We start from the raw sequence: 12,543 nt of genomic DNA, 5'->3' as shown, positions 1-12,543 counted from the left end.
CAGCGTCCTCCTCATTAGCATACACACCTCGTCGTTCTGCATAGCGCAGCAGCAAGCAGCGGCAGGCGCCGGCGCCGGGGTTGGCGAGGAGCGCACGCAGTAGCCGTCCGCATTGTGTGCAACCCTAGAAGGCGAAAGAAGGCAGGCAGGCTGCTGGCCAGGCGAAGCGCAGCGCAGCGGGCGAGCGCTGGAATGGCTGCAAGGTCCACTTCCTAGCGGGGAGGCTGCGCTACACGCGGCGGCGTCAGGAGGGGAGCTCGGCGAGGCTGCCATGGCAGAGCCCAGCGGGGCGCGTCCTTACCTGCTCGCTTGAGAAATGATTGACGACGAGCTGCCGCCTCTCCATGGAGCGGGAAGGAAGGGGAGCCGCTGAAGCGTCGGGGGGATTTTGCTGAGGGGAGGAGGAAGGGGAAAGGAAAGAGGACTCGGCTGCTGCTGACGCGGAGCGCTGAGGTGGGCAGCCAGGCAGCCAGCCGGCCGCGATAGCAAGGACTCGGCTCAGGCGAAGAAGGGCCCGCGGAGAAGGAAGCGACTGACTGGACTTGGCCCTTTCGCCCTCGACGGGGAGACCCCATCTCGGCGGCTCCCCGGGTTGCCCGCGGGCAGGTCTTGGCGCCGAGGGCGGCTCTCGCGATGCGCTGCCTGCTGCTGCTCGGCTTCTTCGCCTGGGGCTTCGCGAGCTTGCCTGGGCCCAGCCGAGGAGCTTCCCCTCCTCCCTGCCCGCTTTCCTGCAGCTGCGATGGGGACGGCGGGGTGGACTGCTCCGGGAAAGGGCTCGCCGCCGTGCCCGAGAGACTCAGCGCCTTCACCCACACCTTGTAAGTCGGGCGGGGAAGGCGACCGGGGGGTGGGGGTGGGAGTTGGTGGTTGCGCTTGCCTTCACCTTGCCAAACAGGTTGTGTGCGCTTTCGCAGCCTGGCCTGAGTGGGGGGGGGGGGGGCGGAGGCGGGAAGGAGCCTCTTTCTTTCCTTTCTTCTTTGCCCCAGGCCTGACTGCGAAGCTTTACCTGCGTGGAGATCGGCCCCGCTGCTGCGCGTACCCTTCGCCTACCTGGGAAGCGAGTCCCATTGAATTCAACGGGACTTGCTTTCGCGGAAGCGCACGTGGGGCGTGCAGATTAGATACGGGTTTCTTCCTTTTTTTCTTTTTCTTTTTTTGCACAGCCCTTTTCCTGTGGGTGCTCCTTCAAAGTCAATTAAGTGGGGCATCCTCGCCAGTAAGTGTACTTAGGATGCCAGTGCTTAAATTGTAATCCGGATTCCGGTGTCCACTTAACTCGGTGTCAGGCAGCCTCCCTGAACACCTCGAGACTTAAAATCGGGGTGTCGTTTTCAGGATGGGTAAAGGGCTATTAAAAAAAGGTCGAACTTTTCCTACCACATCCGTGGGTATTCAGGTGGGAACGTTTCTGAGTGCTAGAGGGAAACGGTTGGTAGTTCACTAATTTTGCATTCATGAACATAGGCTACAAGGATGTCGTAACACAAACCTACCGTAACTCAAATGTGTGTGTATGTGTGGTGTCAATCCTAGGCATCCTCTCTTATTGAACTTCCAAGTAAACATAGATATGACTGGGCTGTAAATTCCAAGCCCTGTTTTACAAACCAGTAGGGAAGTTTTAAATGAATTGAATTTTTTGAGGCTGCGTACACAATACTGACTTAAAGCGCAGGTGGGTCATTTTTTCTCTCAATTCAAATGGAATCTGTCGCTTGGAGGGGGGAACGCATCAAAACACAGTATTTCATAAAGAACCATAAGACTGATACTGGATAGATACGGATCATGGAGAATGAGTTGGATGGGAGCACACTGTGGATGCAGAATGAGCAGGAGTGTAACCACAGCCTTAGCCGCATTCTCCAATTCTCATCCTTTTAGTTTTTCTAGCAGAGCATAGGAAGTAGCCTTGTACAGACTCTGACCATTGGTCCATTGAGTTTAGTATTCTCTACACTGACAGGCAGCAGCTCTCTGGGATTTCAGACAATTCTCTCAGCCATACCTGGAGACACCAGGGATTTGACCTGGGGCCTTCATGCAAAGCAGATGCTCTACCACTGTGCTGTGGCTCTTGTGGAAAAGACGGATGGCCCTTGCAGCAGTCCTTGTTGATCTTCTGGTTAAGATCTATGTCCTGAATAAAAGGGGGGGGGGGCAATAGCTCCTAGCTGCTAACTTTCTCACCCACATATCTCTTGGAGAAAGGAAATACCAAGAGATTTATGGAGAGGTAAAAGTAGAGCTTAAGCACCTGTTAGTGTCTGTGTCGCATGAACAAAAGCAGTCGGCTAAATTTACAGGTATGCTCCCAAGCAGACCTGGTTTGGTTAAGGCAGAGCCAACATACAAATATTTTGGTGCTGCAATATTCAGGCATGTTGACTAATGACACCTGCCTTTCTGTATAAATCAGTTGATCCTGACATGTTACTGGGGCTTGGATTTGAAAACAGATGCAGTAAAACTGAGATTCCAGTACAAATAATCCCAGCCTTTCTATCTAACAATGCCATTATAAGAAAAACTAAATACCTCAGAAAACAATGCTAGGTGTGTACTGCATCTAGGATTTCAAGGGTGTGGTGTTCTAAGGTGTGTGTGTGTGTGGTTAATCACACCTGGTGCTGTGTATGCAGACTTGTCTTAAAAGCTCTGAGGAATTTCCTAAAATTTTTATGCTTTTGGTCCTAAAGCTTGCTTGAGCATTCAAGTATCCAGTGCTTTAAATGAAATTATAAGATATTCAGGGAGCACTGAAGCAAAGTCCTGTTTGGTTTCAAAGATAGTTGGAGGCTGTATGCTGAATTTGTCAGCTGAGAAGATTTGAGGCAGAGAAGAAGAATCAATAATTAATTTTGAAATGGATTATGTAGCAGAGTTGCATTGTTTAAAGGCCAAGAGAAGGTGGTGGGGATTAACATTAAAAATAGCTGTGTATATGAAACCAAAGAGGATTAGGTAGGAGTGCATAAAATAAGGATTATGAATATGAGAACAGGTTTGGAGTAAGATGAGGTAGCTGGCGCAGGGCTGTGTCATTTTTAAACAATCAGGAGTACTGTGTACTTTAAACATGGAGAGAGGGTACAGGAACTTGTGCAGATACTCTCCTTTTTTCATTATAATTATTACGGTTTTTCACTTAGTCACTGACTAAATGTAGGCAAGGATGCTTCAAGCATAAACGCTTTTTCAACTGGATATTGGTGAAATATTAAAGGATAAGTATATGCTTGCTTAGTTTGGCTTGTGCATTTGAGAGCTTGGATCTGCAATCCTATATACTAAGGCAAAACTCATTCTGTGAGTGCCAGGTGATTTGGGTTATGCAGACTCAACAGTGCTACCCATAGGGGAACCCCCAGGTTTGCAAAAATGTACACAAAAAGTTTGGGGAGGGAAAAACCCTAAAAGGGTGTTGGGATGGCAGAGCAGCTCAGTGGGGACTGAGCATTCTCAGTTACTATGGAATATTTTTTGTCTATTGAATAAAAACAGAAAACTTGGACAGGAGGACAAAGTCCCGAGAATGGACATGTCTGGGTGGGTGGCATGCTGCAGAGGAGCACTCCACACTGTTGCATTTTGTTGTAGGTGCTGCTTGTACAGTTTGACACTGAAGTACTTGCAGCATGCAAGGGTCTCACAATTTGATGGTTTCCGAGTGATACTATCTTGAAATGTCTGGCTTAGAAAGTTGCAATGCTAAGCAAGGCTTCCCACAAATCTCATAATAGGGCATGTTGGGTGTGCCTCACCTTTCCATGAGGGGTTAACAGTGAAAAGCTATAATGAACGCTTGCTTTGAGCTGCAGTCAGGTCTCATATTACTGAAATTTCACTGCTTTCCCCCCAAAGAATATTGTGGTATACATTTAGATGTTGTCTGCACCAAGCAGGCAGCATAAACGTCGCTGCCCCATGGGAATTTTAAAATACTAATTTTCTTAGCAGTATATCCTTATCAGTTTCTGGATTAATTTCTGTTCTAGCCCACTGCCACAGATTATTACTATTACAGTGGTATCTCGGGTTACATACGCTTCAGGTTACAGACGCTTCAAGTCACAGACTCCGCTAACCCAGAAATAGTACCTCGGGTTAAGAACTTCGCTTCAGGATGAGAACAAAAATTGTGTTCCGGCGGCGCGGCAGCAGCAGGAGGCCCCATTAGCTAAAGTGGTGCTTCAGGTTAAGAACAGACCCCTGGATCGAATTAAGTACTTAACCCGAGGTACCACTGTATAACCCTTTTGTAGTGTTAGAACTTTGACATTCACTTTTAGAAGTTTCACTAGGCCAGGTGTGATGCAACAGACTATATCCAAACCATGATTTGGAGATTCATGAGTGTGTCACAAGTTTGTGTTGTTTACTCTCCCTCTTTCTTTTGTGAACTCCAGTTCCTCCTTGACATCCTCCTATTTAATCCCCTTTCCCCCACCAGCATAATGTTTGCCAAACTAACTATAGGTAGTACAAACTATAGCTATGGAAAACCAAGAAGTGGAGAAGGCGATCCTTAGGAGAGAGTGTGAGATCCTGCAGAACATGCCAGAGCCTTTAAAATATGGGTTGGAGGGGAAGGTTGCATTGTGTTTATGACATCTGAACTGGGCCAAACATTTATGTTGTGTTCAGAATGTATGCTGGACTTTGAACAAATATGGACACATGTTGTTTTCTTTTTCTCTCTAGTTATAGGAATAACTTAAATGGCTGCAAGGGGAAATGATGGAAAGTGAATTGCATGTTAAGGTTATTCTGAGCAAGTTGAGGAATTGAAAACCATTACATATTTAAATTAGCCTTGGAAATAAGGTCACAAAATTGCTACCAGCAACAATTTTACCAGCCCATCTGCCCACACACATACGTTAATCATTTGTAGCATATCAGTGACCTAGAATAACAACTCTGATACTGCAATTGCTTATCTCCCAATTTACAAAAGGCTCCCTGCCTTGAGGTGTTCCTTACTGGCCACAAATAACCAGGCAAATGGCTGTTTATAAACTGAATTATCTTAATAAATGAAGTTATTTTGTGATAATATAAATTAATATTTGAAAATAAGTATAAAGAAGGGAAGCATAATAGTTAAGATGGATACAAGTCTTACAGGCTGGCTGGCACTGGTGTGGTAGGAAAAAGAACAATTTAATGGGACATGAAGATGCATGACTGGCAGTTATAGCAGTTACTAAAAATACTGTATGTACCGAAGAATCTCTTGGATTGCTTGGTTGCAGGAAACCTGGTTTCATTACCCAGAGTTTGTTGAGATTATGACATTGCATTGTTGCAAGATAGGTGATGTCCAGCACATTGACTATGCTAACACAGTCAAGTGTGTCTTTTGCCACAATTTCGCTAGCTTATACTAATGAGCATGCTTGTTTTTTCTTGCTCTTGAGGGTAGGACTCGAGGCAAAGGCTTCAAGTTACAAGAAAGGAGATTCCAGCTAAACATTCAAAAAAACTTTCTGACAGTCAGAGCTGTTTGGCAGTCGAACAGACTCCCACGAGAGGTGGTGGACTCTCCTTCTTTGGAGGTTTTTGAGCAGAGGTTGGATAGCCATCTGTCACGGATGCTGTAGCTGAGATTTCTGCATTGCAAGGGGTTGGACTAGATGAGCCTTGGGTCCCTTCCAACTCTTAGATTCTATGATTCTATTATAACTCAGTTGAATTGATCATAACTATTACCTAAGGCAAGGAAAGCTTTTCTTACAATATTTGTTTATTTTCTCCATGCTTTGCCTTGACCATGTTTTCCTTTTTATTCAGGTGAAAGGCCAGAGTAATGGCTTAAAATATCACAGTTCTTTGATGCTCAGTTGATATAAAAAGGAGGTTGCCAACAATCTGATGTGCTTCACTGCAGGCACTTAGTGTTTATTGGTGTGTATTCACCATGCCATTGCTTGAAGTCCACCTAAAGCGAGTCAAATTCGTACATAGGAGACACCATAGTGAGAGAGCATCACCCAACAAGAGTTTTAGAGCCTTAATGGAATTGATCCAATTCAGGATGATTGACTGACCTAGCATCTAGATACATTAGTTACCCTTTGAATAATAATAATAAAACAACAACATGCGTGAGTAGCCTCATCTGGAAGCAAGGAATAAAATAATCCAGTTCTAGTAGACATTTTTCCTTGATAAGCATTATAGTAGGCTGCAGTTCTTGCTTTCTTTAGTTTTTAGGATTCCTGTCAAACAAGATGTCCTGTGTGGTGCTTCTAGTGCAGCTGTACAGGGCCTGGCCATGTTTATTTACATTGGTTTATATTTTCTCTCTCCTCATCCTATGTATAGTAAAACCACAATTGCTGTGTTCCATTTGGTTTGCTTCTTTCATACCAGTTGTCTTCATTTAGCCTCCCTCACTCTAGCCTCCATAATTTTCTTTCCGAAAATTGTACAAGAGGTTTATCTTTCAGAACATGGAAATCCAGAGTGCTATGCTCAGTTAAAATAGGTTAAATGGCAATTAGAAATGTTGGCTACTGCTTAATAGAAAATAAGTGAAGTCTTCATGCTTGGTTTCTAATAATAGAAGAGACACTAACTTTGGGCAAAAGTTCACCTGAAATTAATTAGGCTTCCATTTAAACATTATCTGAAATACAGTGGAAAAATTCTTCCACCAATGAGACCTGTTTGTACAAGTTTTGTGTGTATTTGTTCTAGAGGGAATCTTAGTGGAGTATCTTCTTTGTGGAATGTCTTTCATCAAGCATTTTTGTAGATGCCCACTTAAATGAAAAGGAGTGTGCAAAAGAGAATGACATCTGTTTCATGATGTTGCACAAGAACAGAATTAAAAAGCCTCCTAGATACAGTGCAATATTTTTTCAATAAGGGAAGACTGGAGACTGAAACTGCCTCGCTCTAGTCTTGGTTTGTGAAAAGGGTGGCATTACAGCCTTTATTTTCAGTAGTTAAGCTTTAAAAAAGACTCATTAGCTGCACTTTTTAATATGACCATAAATGTTTATATTGATTCTGAGGTTTGTTTATGTTTGAAAGGTGTTTTTCAGTAACATGCAAGGCACTCTATCTTTAATAAATATTCAGTGTATTTCCAACATAGAATAAAGTTGGAGGGGTCCTGAGGATCATCTAGTCCAACCCCCTGCAATGCAAGAATATGCAGCTGTCCCATATGGGGATCAAACCTGTGACCATGGTGTTATCAGCAGCATGCTTTAACCAACTGCTTTAGTTCATGTGGGTCTCGGATCTTTTTTAACAAAACGGTAAGAATTTTCAAGTGATTTGCAGTTGAAGAAAACCTGTGGGTGTGGTTTGACGATTGCAGATCAGTGAGCAAATTAAATGAACAAACAGAACCCTTAATTTAGAATGGATTTGACACTTAGTTTTGCTTTCTTTCAGAGCTCGTTTTTGCAGGAAAGTTTTCTTTTTGTTTGCTATGCGGAGGGTGTACTGAGACTGGTTTGCAATGTGGAGTGCATGAAAGTAAATCATTACATCTAGCATTCATCAGTCTTCTAGGAAGTACCTGTTGTAGAATAATCAGGTTTAGCATATCTAACTTGGGGCTTCATGACTGTTTTGTATAATAAAATAGGGATCCTTTCAGAAGGATAAAAGTGTGTGCTGACAAAGTTAGGAGAGGGCATTGGTCTGTACTTCAGAGATGGTGGTTGATGGCTTTAGTTTTCAGGGGGAAAGCCCATGAAAGATGTTTGACAAGTTCACTAGTCCAATGACAGTCTGCCAGTGTTTTGTTCTCCTTGCCCAACTTGGTCACCGCTGTGGCATTTGCTGCAAGAAAACTCTTGTTGCAGATATTCAACAATATTCTTGTTAGTTTCTCTGTAGCTAAATAGAACTCTGTAAAACCATGCTACTTCTACATTGTTACAGGGTATTAGATAAATGTTTTCCTAAGAGAGTTGTGCCACTTCTGATCAGATATATTCATGGCAGCCTTCCCCAACTTGTTGCCCTTCAGATGTTGTGGGACTCAGTTAACTGCATCCTGCATGGCTAACGTCAGAGTCCAAACATTTGGAGGATACCTAGTTAGGGTGAATTGATTTGTGGTATAAGTAAGTCTTGCTATAGTGTAGGGAGGGGTAGCGTGTGGGCCTCCAGGTTTTGTTGGACTACAACTCACATCATCCTTGACCATTTACCATGCTGGCTGGGGTTGGTGGGAGTTAGTCCAACAGCAACAACATCTGGAGAGTCAGTTTAGTCACCACACTTCTGTTATAGTGAGGCACTGTCTTGGTCTTTTTAGGATGGCTTTACTACCTTTTCGTTTTTGTTTTGGAAAGACTTTAGTATCTGAAGTGGCAGAATGATAGATATATTCTGCTTCCTTGCCTCCCACTATGCCCAATGCTGAGCCAAACAGGTGAGGATAAATTATTCCTTAGTATATCCCCAGTACATCTTTTAAATGGCAAAAGTTCCTGAAATGTTGGGTTTGGTGTAAGAAGTGGAGGGGTGAGGTGAGGTCCAAGTGGTTTCTAGTCAGTATATGCGTAGGTGAAATGGAGATTCTTACATTTTTTAATGCTTACATGTACATAAAGAAGAGGTAGTTTATTTGGTGATAAGCCATTTTAGCATATAAGCAGCATATGTGCCTAGTTCTGTCTTTGTTGTTGTTGTTTAGTCATTTAGTCGTGTCCGACTCTTCGTGACCCCATGTACCAGAGCACGCCAGGCACGCCAGTTCTGTCTTTACGTTATATTATATAGTTCAGCTAAAACATTTCAGTTCCTTTCATTCATGCATGCAGATGAAACTGGTTACTGATCAAGAAAGTGTTTCTGATTGGTTGCCTTGGCATTTTGCATTTGAACATAGTTTGGTTTGTCATGTTGTTGGAGGTATGAATTGCACACTAGTTTGCATTAATTCAGTGACATGTACAGTGTGACTTGACAAACGTTAATGTGAAAGTAGTTGACAAAAGTCCGTGAAGTCCAGACTGATTAAAAGTAGGTGCTATCTTGTGAACTATGCAAGCACTAGAGATGTTTCATTAAGCAGCTATGTGAATTTAGTAATGAATAAAGGCCAGAGGTTAATGACCCATGACATGGCTTGTTTACTAATGTTGTTCTCGTTATGAAAATGTGTGAAACTGCCTGTTAGGAGAGCCTGATGCAGCTCTTGTTGGGTCATTGACCACACTTCTGAATCATCCTTATGTGGCTTAAGTTACGGTTCATTAAGTATATTAACATCTGACTGGAATAATTAAAACATGCTGAGATGGCCTGTGGTGTACATGGTAAATCAGCTGATGTGAGGTTTCATATGTGCTTGGATCCTACAACAAATATTAATTTATGTGGAAGTTACATATAACTCAACACTTTTGAACATCAGGCCTTCTGTGATGGTATGTACAGTTTGGTTATAGTATTTAGACAGTTATGCGATCTCATCTGACAATTGGCTCACATTCAGTTCTCGCTGTGTTGATGCATGCACACTTAGACAGATCCTTTTGACGATAAGCTTTCCCTCTACTTTTAGTTGCCTTTGAAATAATGATATTTTAAAAACCTGAGGAAAATAATAGGAAAGATGCATGGTATTCCAGAATTCAAAACCACTTCTTATTTAGAACAACAACAAAACCCCATATTTTAAAAAGAACATAGCTTTAAATTGTTATGGTGTCATGGTAACATTGCAATATATAGTACAGACTACAGATGCATATCTGTGAGGCACATAACTTTGCTTTGACATATGTTTAAGGAAACAAAAAGAAAGGATCTGTTTTTGAACAGGTGATAGTGTCAGCATATTTCTCCCATTGATCTGAGCAAGACATCTATGAAAGATGAACTTGTGTTTTTATTTTAATTTTTAAAAAAGTTGATCCCCTTTTGGAAATCTCCATTTGGTGTCTGTGTTTGTCTGCTGTGGATTATAGATCAATACCAGTTTGTTTTTAATTGTGTCACAGTTGGCATGTTGGTTATTCTGCATACTGGTACTTAAGCAAACTCAAGTTATTTGTGAACATTAATGGGCTACCGCGGAGCAATATTGTTTAATACATTTCAGCAGCTGAAATTCTAGCCGAACTGTTAAACATGACACTTAAAATGTTGTGGGCATTTTTTGATTTATGGACATGGTTGCATTTGGAAGCGAAAACGCTTTAAGCTTGTTAAGCACATCAGAATAATTTTTTATGTTGAGTCTGTGTAGATTTGTGCAAGGAATTATATATGCCACTTTAAAAATTGATTTTTGAGGTTGCGGTCTTGACGTTAATGGCAAATTGATTTCACTGAACTCAGTGAAATTATGCACACTGGTTGCATGGTAACCCAAATATCCTTGTATGTATAATTATAAATCTGGAAATTAACTATTTTGAAATGTGCTAAAATAAGTATTTGGCTGAACTTCTCTGATTTCACAGAGGGACAGGGCAAGCAGAAAGGCCATTGGCTGAGTGGCTTGTATAAAAGATCTTCCATATCTTTCTTCAGGCTAATACATCAACATGGCATCTTTTAAATTATGATTCAGTATTGGGAATGAATGGTTTTTAGAAGGAATACTTGGACAAAGACTCCCAAGATGGATATGCACCCAGGAATGAGGGGAATGAATTAAAAAGGAGTCTTGAGAATGGCAAAGGACTGGAGAAGTGGATGGATGGAGTGGTGATATATACATTATTTAGGAGCTCCGTAAGAGGATAAGAGTTGGCATTGGGGTGAGATAACTAGCCAAAACGATGGCCATAGGCCTCTACTCTTGCTGTAGCATATTATTATTTGAATGATGCAATTTCTACAACTGTTTTGAGGAGCTCAGTATTTAAAGCTCTGTACATTTTATCAGTAATGCTGATCTGCAGTTTGGATTTAAAGACAATGGATGAGCTGAAGTTTTTCATTTACTTCTGAAATAGTTTGTTTTAAAGGACTACATTTGACTTAGGGGTTGGGTTTTTTTGTTGCATTCTGTGTCTAGAGAAAGATTTCATAGTGTGAAAACTTATGGTCTTGTGTCTCCATGGGGGCTACAGAAAGGAAGCCAAGCAATATTGTTATTGGGGAATTAATTTATATTGCCTTTCCATTAACACACACAAAGGGGCTAAGTTGGTATTACACAAAAGGAACTGGAAAGTGCAATACCTCTTCCTTGCTAACGTGCTTCCTTCTTGCTAATGCAACAAAATGGCATTGCTACCATAAACCCTTAACAAAATATTTGAGCTGTCAAGATCCTTGTTGTTTCTTGTGTAGGTTTTGTTTTGTTGTTTAACAAACTCATGAAGTAGGTCAAAACACGAGCATCATAGAGCCAGAATTTTAACAGGTATAAATGGTATTTAATTCTGTTTAGGATATATGTATGCTTATTAAAGTTTAGCAATGTAAACATGTGGTATAGGATCTGAAATGTATGCATGTACCTTACTGATATAGATTTAAGTGCATATAAACCTGGAACTCTGAAGGCCAGATGTTTGGTACCAGAGTGAGATTTCTGTAGTTCACATCCTGCATTAATTGTAGAAAACGGGTCCACATGTTGAAAGACACCACCTCCCTGTGCCCCCCAGGATGTCTACATGTTAAGGTGTGGATGCTTTGAGCTGGGGAAGCCTGCAACAGCCCTGTATGGGAGCTGGAACCATGCACAATTGGGATCCCAATTGTGAAGCTTCTGTGTATATGCTTCCCTGGCTTAGACATCCACACTCAATGCATGCATGTAAAAAGGTGACTGAGAGCCATGCAATCATGGAGGTGGACCATGTGCATGGGTTCCCTTCACATGATTTAATGAATAAGGTGAACCTATGGGAAAGAAAGATGTATAAAGAGCCAGTGTGGTGCATTGGCTCCTATGTTAGGTTTCTTTGTGAGATACCAGATTCAAATCTCCCTTCATTCAGCCATGAAACTCATTGTATGGTGGATGGAAAGTCTTCCAGTTTATCCATGCGTGTGAGGGACTAAGACAACTTACTAAGCTCCTTGGTAGAAGAGTATATGACAACGTAATAAGTACGACTTTTGTTCAAGGCAGAACAGCTCTTAACTTTGCCTTTTGCATTTTGAAATATAAGCATGAGCATGCACGCGCGCGCACACACACACAGACACACACAAATAAAATGATATTGAATAAAAATAAATACAGCAAATACAGCAGGTGATAGAAACCTGCAATGTATTCGCATGTGGTTCCTTTTAGAAAATGCTGTGAAAAGATTGCATGAGCATTTAGTTAATATGTTCTCCATTATAACCAGAACGTACTCAGTGGGAGTTGGAATGGCACAGTACAGTTCTGGGCATTTGAGACTTGTGTTCTTTGAATTAATTTCAAATTCCTATGACCTCTATGGAGAATCTTGCCTGTTGAGATCATAATCTCATGCTTGGGTATTATGACGTGAAGTGAGGACACTATTCTAACTGAAGAATGCAGCAGCTGGCAACTTGGATGTGTTTCCTATCTCCCTTTATTTGGTCTCACTCCTGTTGGTGTTAACA

At 42.0% G+C, this 12,543-nt stretch overlaps 1 protein-coding gene across 1 annotated transcript in view; it reads left to right on the top strand.

The window, feature by feature from the left end:
• LGR4 (leucine rich repeat containing G protein-coupled receptor 4) overlaps positions 1 to 12,543 on the top strand; it is an 81,456-nt gene continuing 68,913 nt past the window's right edge. The window contains exon 1 of the mRNA XM_028729430.2: positions 1 to 818. Within this exon, the coding sequence (XP_028585263.2) occupies positions 634 to 818 (185 nt within the window). The 5' untranslated portion in view covers positions 1 to 633. The remainder of the gene's footprint in view (positions 819 to 12,543) is intronic.

This window comes from Podarcis muralis, chromosome 1 (assembly GCF_964188315.1).
Source record: "Podarcis muralis chromosome 1, rPodMur119.hap1.1, whole genome shotgun sequence".
Taxonomy (NCBI): Eukaryota; Metazoa; Chordata; class Lepidosauria; order Squamata; family Lacertidae; genus Podarcis; species Podarcis muralis.
This window is presented reverse-complemented; position numbering and strand designations above follow the sequence as displayed.